Consider the following 21,140-nt stretch of genomic DNA (forward strand, 5'->3'; position numbering starts at 1 on the left):
ATACTAACAAAAATCCGACTTGTTCGTAACTGAGTAACAGAGTTTAGGTGTTTAAGTAAATAATTATTTGGGAAAAACTACATAATATAAAAATCAAAACTTGTACACCCTCGTCTCCACTATCAGCCAAAGATCCATCTTCGTCAACTCCCTAGCTGCCTTCGCGCTGCTCTCCGGAACCCGCCGACGACGACGCTTTACCGCCATTCATTCGTTCTACTTGGTTTAGCCGAGCTGAGCACCCAAATGATGGAAGAATGCCGAGTAAAGTGCTTCCCATCGTGGATGAATCGCTCCCACTAGTTGCATTCGCCTCCTTCCTCCGACTCGAAACGGCTCGGATGGCCGTATCACAAGACATCAAGGACGAAGCGGATTATGGTCGTCGTCGGTAGCCGGGAGGCCACGGATGGGTGTCGGAATCCATTATTGCTTTGTGTTATAGAAGGAAAAAGGACCTCCCCGTTGGGAAGCAGGACGGTGGTGTCGTGATCCGGACACGCCAGTTTTGTTTTCGGACAAATATTTTTTAAGCCGTTTTTCGGACGAATTTAAAACGCGTGTTTCCGTGCCAAAACGTACAACAAGACTGATTTATTTTCCAACCTTGATTCTCACGCTCTCATTTTCTCATCTCTCTTTTTACCTCTCTCATAAATGCTCACGCTTTCCAACACAATCAAAAACATGAACTCTACTGTAATTTGCTCTCTTTTTATCCTGCTCTAGACTTCTACTGCCTTTGCATGCCTACAAACACAATCAAAAATTCTAATTTAGCTGTACCTGCACTCATTCCCTACATTCTCCCTCTCCTCTACTCTATGTTAATATTTTTCAACTAATAAATCTGTTCTATAAGGCATGGAAAAATACATAATATATTTTTTTTTCTTTTCTTGGTAGGAAAAGCCCGTCCGCATAAAAACCTACATCTTTTCGAAAACATTATAATATTTACAATCCATTCTTCTTCAAGACTCGTTGTACAACATTTTCCGTACGATGATAGATTCTAGTGCCACATCCGTCCGTCTTGTTACTCATAGTTTTATCTGAAACGATACAAAAGACTGTAGTATATTTTGGATTGATTATACAATCGATACTCAAATGTATTGCCTCCAGTTGGATTTGTCAAATATTTCCACGTCCATCTTGGTTCCATCCTACATTTTCCTTGGAACGAGCTGTGGAGAAATGAAAAGAAAACCTCAAACCCGCATGGCTTGACATGTGTTATCTTCTTTGCTATAATTTTTAAAATATCTTTATCTTTGAATAATTATCACAACAAATCAAAAAAACTTGAGCTAAAGCTAAAATGTAATGGCAAGCATTTATTTTCTTCAGTAATGCTTCAAACTAAACTGAACTTCTCACATTCTTTTCAACTAAATTTAAAATTCCAACTTTCCCCTCTTAATCTAAGCTACCCGCCTTATTCAAAATGTTTATGTTTGCAATCCTGCAATCAGATTATATTTTACAAATCAAACTTCAAAATTATTTTATAACAAATACGTTAATAAAATCACTCCACTTAATCAAAGTTTTCCACAACACAAGAAAGTTAGATACGTTCAACAAATCAAACAAACCCTCAACTGATATTTTTAAAACCATATTTCTAAAATGCTTTTCCAACTGACAATGTTAAAAAAATAGAAATCAGCACAAGTTTCGTTTGCGTTACCAAATTTTTCGAAGTTTATTCACATTAGCCATATTTTGAAATCTCAAATTAAATTATTTAATCAAAACTTCAAATATTCTAGCTTAATTGAAAAAAAACTAATACATTCAATATTCAGATTTTACTCCGCTTTAAGATTTTTTTCAAATGTTTTATGTTTTCAGAAATGTAGCCAAAATAAAAAATTTAACTAAACCTAAATACAAAGTTCTCAAACACAAACTATCACAACAACTAACAATTTTCTCCTCTTATCCAAGTCTCTCGCTTTTTCCACATAATCCTTGCTTGCAGACATTAAAAACGCCAAAGCTTCTTTCTCATTCCCCACTTGATTCATGATGTCAGAAATTCAATCAATAGTTTTAACTTTACAGACTATATTTCAGTTCTTTTTCAGTAATAAATTCAGACTTCAAAAAATGTTTCCCGACTAGCCCAACATTATTTACTTTGCCCAATTGTCCAGAGATTCAATCATATGCTCAAATTTATATCGATTAGATTACGTTTTGTCCAATATTTAAAATCATTTTCCAACTAGCAAAACACAAGCAATCATATACTCAAATTATATTTTACAAGCAAAATTTCTAAAAAAATGACAATAAATTCACAATTAAAAATATGGTTTGAATCAGGAAAGCAACCAATAACGTAGACTTTATTTAACTTTTACCCATTACTCATATTTCCAGAATCTCAATCAACAATAGGGCAACCAAGAAGGTTAGAGCTGCCAGAAATAAATGAATTAATAACAATCAACATTTCAAATTACATTTTACAACACAAACTTTATAAAAATTCAACTAGCACAAACAGCTCTAAGCTTCCTACATTATTTACACTATCCTTGTCTTCAGCATTTATATCAAAAGCTCAAGATATTTTTAACTGGCAAATGCAGCTAATATGCATACGGTTTACCTTTATAATGTTTCGTTAGTAATTGAACTTGGAATATAAACAACAAGAAAAAACTGCTGAAACCGGTGGTATTCAAACTAACACCTTTGAATTGTTGGTCTGAGATGCTAAACAGGTTTATGCCATTAAGGTTTAAACCAATCCGCAGTGATGGAATAGTATCGCATGTTTTGATATAATCAAATAAAATTTCCTTTCGGGGTAACCCTCATCATCTTCTCGGCAAAAGAATTTTTTCTCTCAGGAAAACATCATCCTCTCTGGGAAATCATTATCCTCTCGGGGAAACATACTCCTCTCAGGGAAGCATAATCCTCTCGGGGAAAGCATCATCCTCTCGGGGAAGCTTCATTCTCTCAGGGAAATCATTATCCTCTCAGGGAAAACCTCATCCTCTCAGGGAAGCATACTCCTCTCAGGGAAGCATAATCCTCTCGGGGAAAGCATCATCCTCTCGGGGAAGCTTCATTCTCTCAGGGAAAACATTATCCTCTCGGGGAAAACCTCATCCTCTCAGGGAAGCATACTCCTCTCAGGGAAGCATAATCCTCTCGGGGAAAGCATCATCCTCTCGGGGAAGCATCATTCTCTAAGGGAAATCATTATCCTCTCGGGAAAACATACTCCTCTCTAGGAAACATAATCCTCTCGTGGAATCATCATCCACTCAGGGAAGTATCATCCTCTCGGGGAAAGCAAAACCCTCTCAGGGAAATCATTATCATCTCGAGAAAATTTGCAAGCTTTCTTCTCTTGGAAGGTCCTTTCAGTCATGCTGAAATCATCTCTTTCTATTATTTACACGTGTGAACTCCCGAGTGACAAGTACGTGTTAGTTCACTTTTCTAGTTAACAACACTGGTGTACTCAACGGGACTCACTGGTACGTGATCATAATGTCAGAGTGGCCATTTTCATCTGCAGGGTTTCCTCTCGAGGAAGGTCATTTCAGTCATGCTGAAATTATCTCTTTCTATTATTTACACGTGTGAACTCCCGAGTGACAAGTACGTGTTAGTTTACTGTTCTAGTTAACAACACTGGTGTACTTAACGGGACTCACTGGTACGTGATCACAATGTAAGAGTGGCCATTTTCATCTGCAGGGTTTCCTCTCGAGGAAGGTCATTTCAGTCATGCTGAAATCATCTCTTTCTATTATTTACACGTGTGAACTCTCGAGTGACAAGTACGTGTTAGTTTACTGTTCTAGTTAACAACACTGGTGTACTTAACGGGACTCACTGGTACGTGATCACAATGTAAGAGTGGCCATTTTCGTTTGCAGGGTTTCCTCTCGAGGAAGGTCATTTCAGTCATGCTGAAATCATCTCTTTCTATTATTTACACGTGTGAACTCCCGAGTGACAAGTACGTGTTAGTTTACTGTTCTAGTTAACAACACTGGTGTACTTAACGGGACTCACTGGTACGCGATCACAATGTCAGAGTGGCCATTTTCATCTGCAGGGTTTCCTCTCGGGGATGGCTCTTTCAGTCATGCTGAAATCATCTCTTTCTATTATTTACACGTGTGAACTCCCGAGTGACATGTACGTGTTAGTTCACTTTTCTAGTTAACAACACTGGTGTACTCAACGAGAATCACTGGTACGCGATCACAATCCATTTGTATCTGTCAACATCCCACAACTTCACTTTACCCTCGCATGGAACTACAGCTCTAATTTCTATCATCCAAGTTCTGCCCTCGTAGGGGTCTCAAACTTAAAAAAATAAGCAGTTCACTCTACCCTCACATGGGACTCAAGTTCAAAACCCCAACATTCTCATTAACTTTCCAATCATCCGCTCCGAGGAGTCTCTCTTAGAGGATAACCTCTGAATAAGCTTTAAATATCATCATTTTTGTTTCCCCCTCATGAAACTCAAGCTCCCAACATCCACTACTTACAATCAATGAAAAACACGCTATTTCTTTCCAGGAGACCCAACGCCCAAATCACCAAATTGATCGATCATGCCTCATTGATTACCCAAGCACTCTACTCCATCATTCATGTTTACGCTCTAAAACAAATTAAAATCAAAATTTCGAAATTCGAAACTTCCGATCGAACAATCTTGCCTTATATCAAAACATCCAGCCAATCGGCCCGACAGACATCCTAACTGTCGTTGTTTTCATCTCACCAATGGAAAAAAATAATTGTGAATATCTGCATCCTTCCAAAATTGCGTCTTATCAATATTCCTACTTTGTAATGTATATAAACGGCGATGTCGTAGGTCGTAAACAAACAATTACACTCACAAAAAAAATAAATTCTGAACCAACATTAGCCAAACGTCGAACCAACTGTAGAGCGTCTTCCATCAGAAGAACTGCACAGAGTCAGCCCTACATCCACCAGAACAGTGATCGCCAAACTCAACCGGGATAATCAGACGTAACTTTCACGTTTTTGTTTTTTTTTTTCGCATTTGATGATTCCGCTCAACTCATCAATAAAATAAATATTTTGTTGTGGCAACATACCTTGTGCATCCTCCGTGCATGTCACCGGCACCGGTCGGAATAGAATGCGCCTGTGTTGGTGTGAGTATCGGGTTCGCCAAAACCAAGTAAAAGTTGCGATTAGCCGGGTGCACCACCACTACAAAACGCTGGCCCGGCCACACTACACACTGCTACAACCAAACCAAATTCTCTCCGCTTTTTTCATCGTTCAACTTCTGTGTTTGTATTGGTGTGGTGGCCGTCAAAATATACACGCGTTCACCAAGTCACGAACAAGAGGCTCAACAACCGCCATCTTGGGGATTCCGAGTCGAGAAAAACAATAAACACAAACAGCAGCAACATCGTTGCCGCAAACCAACTAAACTCCATGACGTCATCCCTCCGTTCCGCGCACTCAAAAAAAAATCACCGATCCGGCCAAGAATTGCCGACAGCACAAATCACAAGCCCAAAACTCTCCTCAAAGGCGGCAGGACGCACCGCCAGCCATGGTGGCGGACAACTTTCCGAGGCAAACCTCTTCCAAAACTCCTGCGATTGCAGTCTCGCCAAACAAGTTTCAAATCATTTCGCTGAACGTCATTCACTTCACCAACTTCACCGCAATTTAATCGCGTAAGCTCGAGGAACCGATCCGCGCCATTGTCGTGATCCGGACACGCCAGTTTTGTTTTCGGACAAATATTTTTTAAGCCGTTTTTCGGACGAATTTAAAACGCGTGTTTCCGTGCCAAAACGTACAACAAGACTGATTTATTTTCCAACCTTGATTCTCACGCTCTCATTTTCTCATCTCTCTTTTTACCTCTCTCATAAATGCTCACGCTTTCCAACACAATCAAAAACATGAACTCTACTGTAATTTGCTCTCTTTTTATCCTGCTCTAGACTTCTACTGCCTTTGCATGCCTACAAACACAATCAAAAATTCTAATTTAGCTGTACCTGCACTCATTCCCTACAGGTGGATGCAGGGAAATGAGGTGCATGTTCTGAATGAAAATTAGAGATGAAAGCCGAGCTGACTGGCAAAGAATGAGGAAATTTGTCGGGTTGTCGTCATAGACACACACACATTTATACACATTCTGTCCTTCTTTTTGTGGTGCAACTTGTTGCGCTTGATGCTTCCGGAACGAGGGCAGACTTGTCGTACCGGAAATGAACCAGCGGTCGCGGAAGCAGGCGCTTTATGGCTTTGTTCGCGGTAAATTTTATAGAATAATGTGCGGCGAGGAGGTGACTTTAAATAAAGTTTTGAAGTTAAGTGCTAATCCTTTGAGAAATGTTCTTGTTTCACTTTTTGTATATTTTTCCGATTGTTTTTACTCATGCGACGAACCGACCTAATTCTTTTTTTTTCTTAAAATTCAAAGTGCACGTGATTCTACGAACCACAAAGTTCACGCTTCCCTCCCAATTGATCAGGTTTATTTTTGTAATATTTGTCAATAATATGCTAAATACGTTTTCCGATAAACATTAAAATTCAAAATAAGTAAAATAATGTCTACTGAGCAATAATATTATTAAAATGAGACTGATTTGTACTCACCAACGACGGTCAGCAGCATATTGTCGAGCAGCAGCGCGATGGCCACGATGACGAGGACCAGCTTCCGGGAGCCGCGCCATCGCAGGACGCTGGCCTTCATCGATGCCCATGATCCGGCCGGCGGTTTCGGCGAGGAGCGCCCGGACGTGGAACCGTTGTTGTAGCTGCTGTTGTTGTTGTTGGCGGTGGCAGTTGCCGCAGTCGTGGTGGGTCCCTGGCCGTTTCCCCCCGGATCGGTTGTTTGCATTGCAACTCACGGAGACCCCTGGTGACTGTTGGCGGAGATGTACCCGGCAAGTCCAGAGGAAGGCCATGTTTGAGGGAAAAAAAAGAGAGATTGAAACCGAAAGAGGATTATTTTCTTGTTCCGCTATGTAGTGAGCAGGAGGAAGAGTTACGATATTATCCTTCACGGTACATTTCTGAGTCACTTTAGTACACTAGGAAGCCCCATTTCCGGCTGTGGTACAGTCAAGAGAAATGATAAATAGCACAGGATGGACGACTCGGAGGCAATGTGGTAGACCGACAATAGAAATATTTCATCTCATATCTTATGATTTCCCAAGGTGAGATTCTTTAGCTTTATGGAACTGTCGGCTGATCCCTTGAGATGGATTCAACGCCATTATCTACAGCACATAACGAAAGTAAAATTATCCCGAGAATTTAACCAAACATGATGGTTTAACCTAAAGTGCTTTAATCTTTGAGACACATTTATTTTTAAATTTAAGTTCGAAACTCAAAACCTAGAGAGCAGGATTTTCATATGGGTAATTTTCCACCAATTCACATTAAATCGAAAAAAGTTGCCCTCGCCCCTCTTTAATTTGCATGAAAATTTGTCCTAAAGGGTATTTGTTGTCCCTGACGGCTAAAATTAGTAAAATTTTGAAGTTTCCATGAAATCCCGTGAAATTTTTGATTTTTTTTTAAACATATCTTACAAATATCAACTCTAATCAATTATTTCATCAACAATGCTTGTTGATGTTGATTTATCTATTTTTTGATTGAAAGGCATGGTATAAACTATTTGAAAATTTAAAGGAAAAAAACAAACAATAAAACCAAATAATAACAATATTTACCAAAAAAAAAGGATTCAATGCAGTCACCCCACATATTCGGAACACCCATAAATTCGGAATACTTTTGTGATAATTTGTCAATAGTATGCCAAATGCATCTTTTCTGTCGACCCAACTATTTTTAGGACCTTTATTTGGACATTCTCTTGATATTTCACTAGTAAAAGTAGTACTTTTAAAACAATAAACTGCTTCCAAATTGCCTGTTCCATAATTGTGTTTAATCATTGGTTTCAGTGTGTGAAGTCATTATTTTGTACAAATTATGTACTCCTGAAGAGAACCAAAAACTTGATATAAAAGTTAAAATTTGCAATTGTTCGATACAGCATTCGAAAGATCGCAAGAAAAGCTTTCAAATGAAGCTAAAACCGAATCATTAAGTTCAATTATCGATTTTCTATGATTTTTTGCACATTGGCCGCTCTGTAAACCGTTCTGAATATGTGGGATGACTGTAGCTGAATGATGTACATTATTTTCGTTTTTTTTACATGGGTAATTCTCTACCAACTCACACGAAATCTGGAAAAGTTGCCCCGACCCCTCTTCGATTTGCGTGAAACTTTGTCCTAAGGGGTAACTTTTGTCCCTGATCACGAATCCGAGGTCCGTTTTTTGATATCTCGTGACGGAGGGGCGGTACGACCCATTCCATTTTTGAACATGCGAAAAAAGAGGTGTTTTTCAACAATTTGCAGCCTGAAACGGTGATGAGATAGAAATTTGGTGTCAAAGGGACTTTTATGTAAAATTAGACGCCCGATTTGATGGCGTACTCAGAATTCCGAAAAACGTATTTTCATCGAAAAACACTAAAAAGTTTTAAAATTCTCCCATTTTCCGTTACTCGACTGTAAAATTTTGGAACATGTCATTTTATGGGAAATTTAATGTACTTTTCGAATCTACATTGTCCCAGAAGGGTCATTTTTCATTTAGAACAAAATTTTTCATTTTAAAATTTCGTGTTTTTTCTAACTTTGCAGGGTTATTTTTTAGAGTGTAACAATGTTCTACAAAGTTGTAGAGCAGACAATTACAAAAATTTTGATGTATAGACATAAGGGGTTTGCTTATAAACATCACGAGTTATCGCGATTTTACGAAAAAAAGTTTTGAAAAAGTTAATTTTTGCGTTTCTCTTTGTTTCGTCGTCCGTGTCTGTCGCGGGTGACCATGAATGGCCATGATCGATGACGACCAACTTTTTCAAAACTTTTTTTCGTAAAATCGCGATAACTCGTGATGGTTATAAGCAAACCCTTATGTCTATATATCAAAATTTTTGCAATTGTCTGCTCTACAACTTTGTGGAACATTGTTACACTCTAAAAAATAACCCTGCAAAGTTAGAAAAAACACGAAATTTTAAAATGAAAAATTTTGTTCTAAATGAAAAATGACCCTTCTGGGACAATGTAGATTCGAAAAGTACATTAAATTTCCCATAAAATGACATGTTCCAAAATTTTACAGTCGAGTAACGGAAAATGGGAGAATTTTAAAACTTTTTAGTGTTTTTTCGATAAAAATACGTTTATTCGGAATTCTGAGTACGCCATCAAATCGGGCGTCTAATTTTACACAAAAGTCCCTTTGACACCAAATTTCTATCTCATCACCGTTTCAGGCTGCAAATTATTGAAAAACACCTCTTTTTCACATGTTCAAAATGGAAGGTCGTACCGCCCTCCGTCACGAGATATCAAAAACGGACCTCGGATTCGTGATCAGGGACAAAAGTTACCCCTTAGGACAAAGTTTCACGCAAATCGAAGAGGGGTCGGGGCAACTGCTGTGTGAGTTGGCGGAGAATTACCCACATAAAAAATAGTGAAATAAAATAAATAACATCATCAAGTTATAACAATTTCTATGAAATTTGACTTTCTTTTTGTTAGGTTCAATGTTTATGTTTTTATGACTTTAATGGTTATTTTAACATTTTTTCACGTCTTGTGAAATTTTCGTGAAATGTTGTGTTTTGGAATTTTAGTCCCCGTGAAAATTGCAATTTTTGTGCGTGGAAAATTACTAAGCCTACTGATCACAAATCAGAACTGGGTAATTCTCCGCCAACTCACTCAGCGGTTGCCACGACCCCTCTTCGATTTGCGTGAAACTTTGTCCTAATGGGTAACTTTTGTCCCTGATCACGAATCCGAGGTCTCTTTTTTGATTTCTCGTGACGGTAGGGCGGTACGACCCCTCCATTTCTGAACATGCGAAAAAGAGGCGATGAGATAGAAATTTGGTGTCAAAGGGATTTTTATGTAAAATTTTACGCCCAATTTTATGGCGTACTCAGAATTCCAAAAAAATGTATTTTTCATCGAAAAAACACTATTTTTTTAAACTCTGCCGTTTCCGATTTCGTGTGAGTTGGTAGAGAATTACCCAGCTTCATTCTTCGATATCGAGGGACAGAGGGGAGATACGACCCTTTCCATTTTTAAAACATTAGAAAAATACGTGTTTTTCAATAATTTGCAGTCGAAATGGTGAAGTTTTGGCAATTTGATATTGTGGAAACTTTTATGTTAAATTGGACGCCCGATTTTATGTCATACTCAAAATTCCGAAAAACGTATTTTTCATTAAAAAAATATAAAAATAGTTTCATAAATTCTTCCATACTTCGTTGTTCAACCGTATTTTTAGAATCTGCAATAACCCGGGGTCATCTTTTCATTTAGAATAAAATTTAAAATATCATGTTTTTTTCTGTAGGACCTCGTTGGTTAGCGGCTTCGGCTGCTGATCTCTAAGTTGCTATGGGGCGTGGGTTCGATTCCCGCCTTATCCTCCTGGCCTTCTATCGGATGGGGAAGTAAAACGTCGGTCCATTTGCGTAAAAGAGGTTTTGGGTGACTCACCACACATAACCTTCGGACGCCTAGAAATGAGCAGAAACTTGCAACAGAGACCACAAAAGACCCGGGGGTCGTTTAAGTGGATTGCTTTGCTTTTTATGCTTTTTTTCTATTTTGCAGGGCTAATTTTTGGAGTGTAACAATGTTCTAAAAAGTTTTAGAGCAGACAATTACAATTTTTTTTGAGGATGTGTTAGCAAAAAACATGTCTCAATTTAATATTTAATTTTCACTTAATTTTTTAAATATTCTTTTAAGTTTGGCAAAAATATAAACATCACAAAAATCTAAATATGCAGTTAATTGGCCAACAAAAACAAGATTTTCCACTACAACCGTGCTAGAACCGGTAAAGGAGCAATTCCAGCTCAAATCAGGAATTTTTCTGGTACTTTTTTCTCGACCGTCTCCGATTTCAATGAAACTTTGTAGACATGTTATCCTACGCTTGTATGAGCCATTTTTGTGTATATGGAGCCAATAGTACTCGAAAATAATATTTGAGGAGGGCGTAAGGTATTAAAATATTTTTGTATTTTGTAATTTAAAAATTACTGTATCTCGAAGCCGTTGCGTAGTATCAAAAAGTGGTCAAACACAAACTTGTAGGAAATTGGACGGGCTTTCTGAAAAAAAATACACTGAAACAAAAATACACGCCACATCTATGAGATTTTTTGATTTTTAAGTCTAAAACTTAAATTTAAAGGTGATGTAACGATTTTTTTTCGTTCAAAATTTTTGAGGAAATAGCCTAAAATGTTACCAAAACACTGACGAAAAATGCAGGATGGTATGTCTCTCCTAAAAAAATACAAAAATCATTTACTAAAACTGTTTTTTTGAAAAGTGGTCTAAACGTCAATATTTGTAAAAACCAGTAGTGGGGATCGATTCTCCAGACAATTTTACATAAAAGTGTCCAATCCTTGGGAAGATACAGTGGTTTTAAAAATAAAAATGTTGAAAAAAACGGGTTTTTTGGTGGTTTTTGGCAATTTCTATATGGCAGACTTGGTTTATCAGTCTTGTTTTGTTTTTTTTTTTACCGGAAAGCTCGTCCAATTTCTCATAAGTTTGACAGCTTTTTGATTTATATCGTTTTTATATATACGTAAGCAAATTTACTGTCCTGGTTTCTACCACACTGAAAAAAATATTCTATTTTCAGTTATTAGCAATGCAATTCAACTTATATCTGTAATTGCTGTCAAAGGCAAACTTATGGGAAATCGGACGGGCTCTCTGGTAAAAATATTTACGAGACTGAAAAACCAAATCTGTCATATAGAAATTGCCAAAAACCACAAAAAAACACGTTTTTTCAACATTTTTATTTTTAAAATCTCTGTATCTTCCCAAGGATTGGACATAGGACAATGGTCAATATGGAGACTTTTATGTAAAATCGTCTGGAAAATCGATCCCCACTACTGGTTTTAACAAATTTCAACGTTTAGACCATTTTTCAAAAAAAAAAAAAACAATTTTAGTAAATGATTTTTGTTTTTTTAGGAGAGACATACCATCCTGCATTTTTCGTCAGTGTTTTGGTAAAATTTTAGGCTATTTCCTCAAAAAATTTGAACGAAAAAAAATCGTGACATCACCTTTTTTAAGTTTTAGACTTAAAAATCAAAAAATCTCATAGATGTGGCGTGTATTTTTGTTTCAGTGTATTTTGAAATCGGAGAGGGTCGGGTACAAAAGTATCAGAAAAATTCCTGATTTGAGCTGGAATTGATCAAAGGAGTAATTCGTGGGTTGAATAATGCCAAATTCCAAAACGTCACTGCTGAAATTGGCCACCAGGTTCATCTAAAATAAAGCTGTAAGGCTACAATTTTTAATGCAATGTCACTATCAAGAGTGCTATTGCTAATCCAAATAACGAACAATAAATTCTTAACTCAGCGATGAGGAATATCTAATGGAATTTAACGAGGTACTACTAAATCGACACTCATTAGAAAGCAAACTTAGCCCATGTTCCTCCCACCACTAGCGCACACCAGCCAAAGGTAAAAACATCAGAGCTTTTAATTAGCAATTCACCAATAACGAGCGCGCGCTGTAATTATCTTATTCACAGCCACCGCGGTTATCTTGAACACAATCATAATTTCTTTGCGCGCCAGCAAGTGCAACAACTAAACCTACGTTTTTTTGCCTCTCTATACCCACTCCGTTTAGCGCCGTAACCATGACCTTGAGCATTCTCCGGCCACTTAGTAGGGAATTCTGTCTTTGTGTGTGCAGTACACTTGCTTGCTTGCTACTATATTGTTGATTCTGCCCGAAAGTGCACTGTGTAAAATTGCTTCAAACTGGCACTAAATCAATTTTATCGGGTTGATTTGCTTATCAGGTCATAACACTATCGCTTAATACAATTTTGTTTACGTATGATATTTGAAGTTGAAAATCAGTAAAATATTTTTTAATTCTTATTTTACTATATTTAAGCTGGTAAAAATAAACATTCTGCGATGTTTTATCGTGTTCATCGGCAATAGAGTAAACATATCAGAACGAGCACATGGATGACGCACTGTACACATGTACATGAGTTTCAAGTTCATCAGATTTAAAGTTCTGGTCAAACATTGAACTTTTATTCATTGTATTGTTAAGAATATATACAATCTCTGTAAAATGTCACATTAACTTGTTGAAATTCCAAAGTGGATAAAAAGAAGATTTCAAAAATCAGAATTAGGAACGATATATTTACCAAAGTTTTTCGAAAATCATTTTCAAACAAATAAAACAACTGTTCGAAAGCCATCACTTTCTTTATAAGAAAATATTTCGAAAGAACTGTGCCAACTTCTAAATCAAATTTCACCACATTATCCACCAACTGGCCTTTGCTGTGGCACCTTCGCACAATTAAGTGCATTTAGTCAGGCAAAATATGCCTGCTCATGGCGGTGCACATTTCTATTGAGATAGCCCCGAAGGGGCCCGGTAATCCACACACAAAGCGCGGTGCATAGTTCTGAAACGTGAAAGATGATAATGAATTTTGCAAACTTCCTCATTTCTGCCAATTAAGAATTCCCCCCCCCCTCCCGCCCACGATTCGCACTCTTTTCGTTTCGCAAGTTTCTTTACCGGCAAAGACACCGCGGCGATGCAGTTTTATTTCACCTTAAACTTGGTGAAACCAGAATAGGAACAAGAAACTTTTCAAAGTGCTAATTTTGTTGTACTTCTAGTCAATTCAAGTTTATGCAAAGCAATGAATTTAATTTTGATTGATATTTTTGGCAACTTGCTAATTTCAACAGAAGCTTGCTTACAACTTGTTTTGTCGGCAACCTGTTTAGGGACCGAATGTTTGCGCCTTAAAACTAATTGAAAGACAAACGGTGTTACGATACCATTCGGAAATGAAAACTCATGTAAACAAGGGTTATGGAAAGGATAGCTTCCAGTTTTGGCTGAGTTTTTGGAATTTCGGCAAAGGTGCCCAACATTTGAAATGCTTATTATTGAAATTTGTTTTTTTTTTCAAGTCTTGACTTTAACAAGTTTTCGCCCTGCTCTAGTTTTCGCCCACCTATTGGATTTAATCGGTATTTAGCAAACTTATACCATTTTTCGTTGTGGATGATTTCTGTGGTCATGAAAAAACACATGAAATCGAATTTTCGCCCAGGGCGAAATCTAGTATTGTGTTATCAGATTTTATGAGGAACCAGTTTTCGTTTACCATAAAAACTTTTCTAATCGCAACGAAATGTGCTTGAAAATATATTGGGACCATTCTAGATTATTTTTAAAGGATAATTAATCATTTAATTTTATTTCATGCACTAGGGTGTAAAAACATCAGAAAATTAACCTAAGCTAAGATATGGGACACCTAGTTCAAACGTGGTAATAGTTTACTGGTACATACAGTGAGTCAAATATTTATCCGTACCCCCTCGTTCGGAAAATGTTTGTGATATAAAAGTAGGGGAGAGTGGGGAGACTTGATCTCCGGGGACACTTGATCCCAAGCCTGTATCTCGTCAGCATGTGGGTAAAACAATTAGCTTTGTTCCAGAAAGTTGTGCGAAATTGACTAAAACTCATTGTAGAAAACAAAGAAAAACAATTAAAAAATGTTTAGATTGAGTTACACACATTTTTCTAAAAAGTGCTGCAAAAAACTTCCAACAGATCTTTTTCCTTTGTTTTGATAAGTATAGAAAGCACTCAAAAATTGTTCAAAAAACTATTTTTTATACATGATGCTACTCCAAAACCCTTACGCATTTGACGTTAAATTTATCGTCATACTATTTTTACAATAAATTGTTTAAAAAAGTGCGTTTAGGGAGACTTGATCCCTGCATTTTTACATTCACTGGAATCAGCCTCAAGATTAAATAATTGGGCTGGGTTTTCGCACATAGTTTCCTTTAGTATAGTTGCACATAACTTACTGCAGTTTGAACCTTTTTTCAAAAGTTTTGCAAACAAAAATTACCAGCTTTTTTAAACATGCTCAATTTTGGTCTAAAAAAGAAAATTTTAAGTTTTTAAATATTTTGCATGCTAAACTTGTTATATTTTGAACATAAACGTACAGGTTTAATGTTAAATTGCTGTAACTTATAGAAAATTAAAAGTTTGGATGAATAAAAAACATTTTGCTTAAGATTTCTTCAAAATATTGAAATTACCCCCAACATTTTGAAAATGCCGGTTTAAAACATTCGTTTAAAACTCGTTTAAAACGTTTAAAACGCTTGGCTTGATTCGAAGAGTTTTTTGATGAAATACCCTTATCAGCCAAACATAGTTGAATGTTTAAGCTTAAAATTCACGCAAAAAGATCATAGTTTTGTGAGAAATTGAAAGAGTTATGTGCGGTCAGCGAACGACTGGACAACGCGTACCATAGGTACATTATGTACCGTAGGTATAAAATAGACCCACCAAGTGGTCCTTTAGCCTCTTGTCCTGTAACTCCGATACCCTGGCCTCCCCGCGGTGCTGGCCGGGATACTAGTAACCATTGCAGAGATCGGGTAACCAACCCCCGGTGGAAACTTTGGTAGTATGCTGACAGGGTAAGGGGGGCTTCACCCTCTTCGGAGGGTGTAGCTGTACCGTTAGGCTTCGAGACAAAAGCCCCCGTTACGGTGTCGAGAGAAAACCGCAGCTGGGTCCCGGAAGCTGCAAGGTGGCAGCCCCACCCCGAGACTAGGTATTCGCAGCTCTGGTTAGGCGGCATACCGAAGTAAATCACCAACTCAGAAAAACGAAAGAAGAAATTCAGGACGGATTCATCGGCATCAGACCAGGCGATGTAAAAAGGACAACGATTGGAAACTCGGTACTTGGAACGTTCGAACTCTCCAAGATCCTGCACGTGCTGGCCTTCTTGCCCGGGAGCTGCACAATCTGAACGTGCATGTGGCCGCCATCCAGGAAGTTCGATGGCCCGGTCATGGAGAGCGAGAATTCACGGCGGTGGACCCCATCGCCAACACCTCTTTCAAGTACCACATCTACTACAGTGGCGGCGAAAAGGCGATGCACGGAGTCGGTTTCGTAGTGATTGGGGATCAGAAGAACCGAGTCATCAAGTGGAAGGTGGTGAATGACCGGATCTGCGTGTTGAGAATAAAGGGCAAATTCTTCAACTACAGCCTGATCAACATCTACGCTCCGACGAACGACAAGCCCGATGACGAGAAAGACGCTTTCTACGAGCGTCTGGACAAGACCTATGGAGAGTGCCCAAGACACGACGTGAAGATAGTCATCGGAGACGCAAACGCGCAGGTCGGAAGGGAAGTGAGTTGCGAAGAGCAGAGAAACGAATCCTCCGCCGAAAAGAACGGGAGTACGACGAAACGGTACTTGCCGAAGCGGAAGCACAGTACAACGCGAACGATAAGCGGAGGTTTTATGCAACTGTCAACGGTGTAAGAAGGAAAACCACGCCTTCCCCTGTGATGTGCAACGACACGGAAGGCAACCTGTTGACAGACAAGACTGCGGTGGCGGCTAGGTGGAAGGAGCACTTCCAGCAGCTGTTGAACGGTGAGGCACGAGAGGGAATCGTCGAGGACAGGATACACGTTGAGGAAGATGTGGACCCGCCTACGTTGGAGGAAGTAGCTAAGGCTGTTAAAGAGCTCAAGAACGGGAAATCCGCGGGAAAGGACGGACTTCCGGCCGAACTTTTCAAGCACGGGGGTACGCGGATGACCGAGATTCTGCACCAAATCATCCTACGCATTTGGTGCGAAGAACAGCTTCCGACCGACTGGTTAGACGGGCTCGTCACCCCAATCTACAAGAAAGGGCAAAGACTCGATTGTGCCAACTATCGAGGCATCACAATCCTCAACGCAGCGTACAAAGTACTCTCCCGCATCCTGTGGAGCAAGCTGAGACCGATGACCGAGACCTTTGTCGGCAAATACCAGTGCGGTTTTCGAGCGGGTCGGTCAACGACGGATCAGATGTTCACTCTGCGACAAATCCTCGACAAGTTCCGGGAGTACAACCTGCAAACACACCATTTGTTCATCGACTTCAATTCGGCGTACGATTCGGTCAAAAGAAACGAACTTTGGAAGATTATGGTAGAACACGGCTTTCCGGCGAAGCTTATAAGACTGATTCGTGCAACGCTCGACGGAGCAAAATCAAGCGTGCGAATAGCCAACGAGACATCTGAAGCTTTCGTTACGTTGGATGGATTGAAGCAGGGCGATGCTCTCTCGAACTTACTGTTCATCATAGCGTTGGAGGGTGCTGCTCGAAGGGCAGGCGTGCAAAGAAACGGAACACTCATCACTAAATCGCACATGCTGCTTGGATACGCTGACGACATCGACATCATTGGTATCGACCGTCGTTCAGTGGAGGAGGCGTTCGTCCCTTTCAAGCGGGAAGCTGCGAAGATCGGACTGACCATTAACACTGCCAAGACCAAGTATCTGGTTGCTGGCAGAGCGCGTGGCAGTGCAGGTGATGGTGTTTCGGAGGTGGAAATAGATGGAGAAAGATATGAGGTGGTGGATGAATTTGTATATCTTGGTACACTCGTGACGTGCGACAACGATGTGAGCTGCGAAGTGAAACGGCGGATTAGTGCTGCAAACAGGGCCTTCTACGGTCTTCGTAGCCAGCTAAGGTCCCGCAGCCTAAGGACGCCTACGAAAATCACGCTGTACAGGACCTTGATACTCCCTGTAGCTCTTTACGGTCACGAGTCGTGGACGCTAAAGGAGGCTGACCAGAGAGCACTTGGGGTCTTCGAGCGGAGAATCCTGCGTTCTATCTTCGGCGGCAAGCAAGTAGGAGACCGGTGGCGCAGGCGCATGAACTTCGAGCTGTACCAAGACTACAAACATACTGATATCGTAAAAGTCATCAAGCACGACAGGCTGAAGTGGGCTGGACATGTAGCCAGAATGTCGGACGAGCGGGCGGCTAAAACGATATTCAGTAGCGAACCTGGACGGGGTCGTCGGCTTCGTGGAAGGCCTCGTACGCGTTGGCTGTGTGCAGTCGACGAAGATGCAAGAGCGGCCAACATTGTGGGCGACTGGAGACGAGCGGCCCAAGATCGAGCATCCTGGAAATCTTCGATTAGTTCAGCGTTGGGTCGATAGACCTGTTGCTGATAAAGTAAGTAAGTAAGTATGTGCGATACAAAAGAAGGGGATCAAGTCTCCCCACTCTCCCCTACATAAAATTCGACTAAAGTACCATATTTTATACATCAATCGACGCGGCAGAATGTTCTCTTTAAGACACTGTCATTGAATTTGCAAAAAACTTTTTCTAAAAAATTTGAAATTTCAAATTCCCCAAGCAAAACATTCTGATCCAGGCCGGTACAGAAATTCTCAGCACGAAAAGTGAAAATTTCAAATTTCAGACTAGGGACTCGTATTCGGGCTGTAGTGGACGAAATTGGATGCTTCAAACGAGGGTCTCGTGGTGCGGTGGTTAGCGGCATCGGCTGCCGATCCCTAAGTTGCTATGGGGCGCGGGTTCGATTCCCGCCTTATCCTCCTGGCCTTCTATCGGATGGGGAAGTAAAACGTCGGTCCATTTGCGTTAAAGAGGTTTTGGGTGACTCACCACACATAACCTTCGGACGCCTAGAAATGAGCAGAAACTTGCAACAGAGCCCACAAAAGACTCGGGGGTCGTTAAAGTGGATTGCTTTGATTTGCTTTTAGCATGTTGTGTATCAAAAGGAGACCATATTTGCTTAGCTTTGTGCCATAATTTCATTTGAATCCTTGATTTTTGTCGCGGGCGAAAACTAGTTCCAAGGGTGGGCGAAAATTTGATTTAGGGGGGCGAAAATAGGCACTTCAGGGCACTTTATTAAAACGCCAAATTTAAACAAAAATGAACTTGTTAATGATAAAAACCTTGTGAAAACTTAAAATTCCCACTAAAGTGGGCGATTTCTGGGTCCTCTACTAAATTCCCGTTTAAGCTACACTCGTGGATGAATTCTAGAGTTTTACTTGCATTTTGGGCCGTCTTATTTGCGACAACTGGCCAAAGGGATTTCATTTCAGAACGCGTTTGACGCACGTACAAGTTAAACTGCCGTAAACATTTGTAGTTATAACTCGGGACTCCAGCAACCAACTTCAATCAAACTTCGGTAAAATGCACAGAATGGTTAACGAAACAAAAGGTGTTTGTTATTGTTTACATTGCGTGCTTAAGTTTTTGTTTATTCAAGGTCAAACATAAAAACGCGTTTTTCTCGGAACGTCGAAATGGCGGGTGCGACAAGATAGTAAGACGACGTCGTATTGATTCATTGAAACAGTTCAGCGGTGGCAAAAACTGAAAAAAGTATAAAAATTATTTATTTTTCAAAATATCTAAGCATTGAAGATTTTTTTTCACCCAAAAAAATATTTTGCGTTACTGTACAACCGAATTTCACATAAACTGAAATTATTTTTAAACGAACTTAAACACGTTTAAAATGTTAATCAACAAAGGGAAATGCATGTTTAAATGTTTCCAGCTGATTGTCAAACATTCCATAAAATTTTGAAGTTTTCTGAACATGTTTTGCCCCCTGATTTTTAAAAACGATTTTGAAGGGCGTGACATATAATAATCGCAACGGCCTTAATGATACTTGAAAGATTTTTTAATCAATGATACACCTCTCGTAATTTCTTGAATACATAAATAATTTAAATAACATTGAAAATCTTTTAACGGTGAATTGTTTTTAGATAGTTTACTAACATTTTCCCAAAATATGGTGGAAATCGATGGACCCCTTAGAGAGGATGACATTGGGTCAAATGAAACTAAAATGATGCTCAAATACAACGATATTGTTAAAAACAAGTTTTCCGACAGTATTTCTTGTTTGAGGGAAACGTATTGACATGCTACATTTGGGCACTTTTCGAGCAATTTCCACAAAATATTTAAAAGTTACAAAACCTTTTTAAAATATTTGTACCAGCCTTAACACTCTTCTGCATTGGAAGACTCTTTAAAACTTAATCAAATTTGTATTCTTCCAATATTCTTCCCTATCAAATTTGTCAAGTCATCTTTATGTAAATTAAAACGAGATTCTAACCTGTGTAAAAGAAAAAAAAAGGTCCAAATAGTTGGACACTCTGCCGTTCCCCGTGGTCGTTAGAACACGCGGCGTTCTTATTTGCTTCACAATTCACACACCACAAACTTGGCGAACTTTTCGAACGAATTCACCCGTCCAAACTATATGCAAAACTCCGTTCACAGAACCGTTCCGTCCGTCCCGGGGGATGAAGAAGCGTGCGCGCCCTGGCCGATGTTTACCTCTCTAATCACAACCGTTGACTGACCGGAGTTCATCTCATTCATGTGCCTCTCGGCCTCCTCCTCAGCAACCGCACATCAAACGCCATGCCACACGTGTGTGTTTGTGTGTTTATCTTTTTTTTCGTTGTTTCGCCCGAGACGCGGTTGATTTTCGCTTTCTTTCACTCATTTCTAAGCCCGAATTCGTTTCGTTCTGGCCATCAGCTGTGTGGGGACGCCGCCGCCGCCACCGGTCTACGGCCACTCAGAAGCTACCTGCGTCGGAGAGGCCTCCCGAGGGCTTCAAGCCGGCGTTTTCTCCCGCTCTCTCTCTCCTCGGTAGCTTATGTATTCGCATATACGCTTGTTTGAGTTTAGAACTGAAGCTTATCTAATGTGTACCGGCCAGTGTTGGCAGTTATTTGAGTAAAGCTTACAATCATTAGTTTTTTTTCAAAAATCATTTCAAAACAAAAGGAAAAACTAAACTACCGTCAGTCGAAGTGTCATTGGGTCTGGGGTTGATATTGGTTAAGAGTGATTTTTACGGATTTTGCTATGTTTCTTTTTTTATGAAAATAAATTCTGATTAAAATGTTGTGTGACATCTTAAGACAACATTGCCTAAAAATAAATCTCGTTCTCATCAAATCTTGTAATTTTGGCATAGCATAGCATAGCATAGCATAGCATAACGGGT

At 39.4% G+C, this 21,140-nt stretch overlaps 3 protein-coding genes and 1 long non-coding RNA gene across 8 annotated transcripts in view; 2 read left to right on the forward strand and 2 right to left on the reverse strand.

Moving 5' to 3' along the window:
* Positions 1-21,140, reverse strand: part of LOC6039714 (synaptic vesicular amine transporter) — an 88,426-nt gene that overhangs the window by 48,142 nt on the left and 19,144 nt on the right. For 4 of the 5 annotated variants that reach the window (XM_038262104.1, XM_038262100.1, XM_038262101.1 and 1 more), the window contains exon 3: positions 6,667-6,938. In XM_038262104.1, the coding sequence (XP_038118032.1) occupies positions 6,667-6,913 (247 nt within the window). In that variant the 5' untranslated portion in view covers positions 6,914-6,938. Of the gene's footprint in view, positions 1-6,666; positions 6,939-20,234; positions 20,473-21,140 lie in introns of those variants that run through there. The other variant, XM_038262103.1, reaches the window with a different exon arrangement.
* Positions 564-6,068, reverse strand: LOC119769484. The gene is made up of 2 exons (XR_005278378.1): positions 1,110-6,068; positions 564-1,055 (listed from the first exon to the last, which is right to left on the reverse strand). It is a non-coding gene; the product is annotated as an uncharacterized LOC119769484 (long non-coding RNA).
* On the forward strand, positions 15,544-16,570 carry LOC119768959 (craniofacial development protein 2-like). The gene is made up of 2 exons (XM_038260802.1): positions 15,544-15,550; positions 15,999-16,570. Exons 1-2 carry the CDS (start codon positions 15,544-15,546, stop codon positions 16,568-16,570), a joined length of 579 nt encoding a protein of 192 aa, XP_038116730.1.
* On the forward strand, positions 16,597-18,267 carry LOC119768960. The gene has a single exon (XM_038260803.1). It carries the CDS (start codon positions 16,597-16,599, stop codon positions 18,265-18,267), a length of 1,671 nt encoding a protein of 556 aa, XP_038116731.1.

Source organism: Culex quinquefasciatus, chromosome 3, assembly GCF_015732765.1.
Source record: "Culex quinquefasciatus strain JHB chromosome 3, VPISU_Cqui_1.0_pri_paternal, whole genome shotgun sequence".
In the NCBI taxonomy this organism is placed as follows: Eukaryota; Metazoa; Arthropoda; class Insecta; order Diptera; family Culicidae; genus Culex; species Culex quinquefasciatus.

Bases quoted from the DNA above. Each gene is read 5' to 3' on its own strand.
- LOC119768960 (XM_038260803.1), top strand. From the start codon at position 16,597: ATGTGCAACGACACGGAAGGCAACCTGTTGACAGACAAGACTGCGGTG.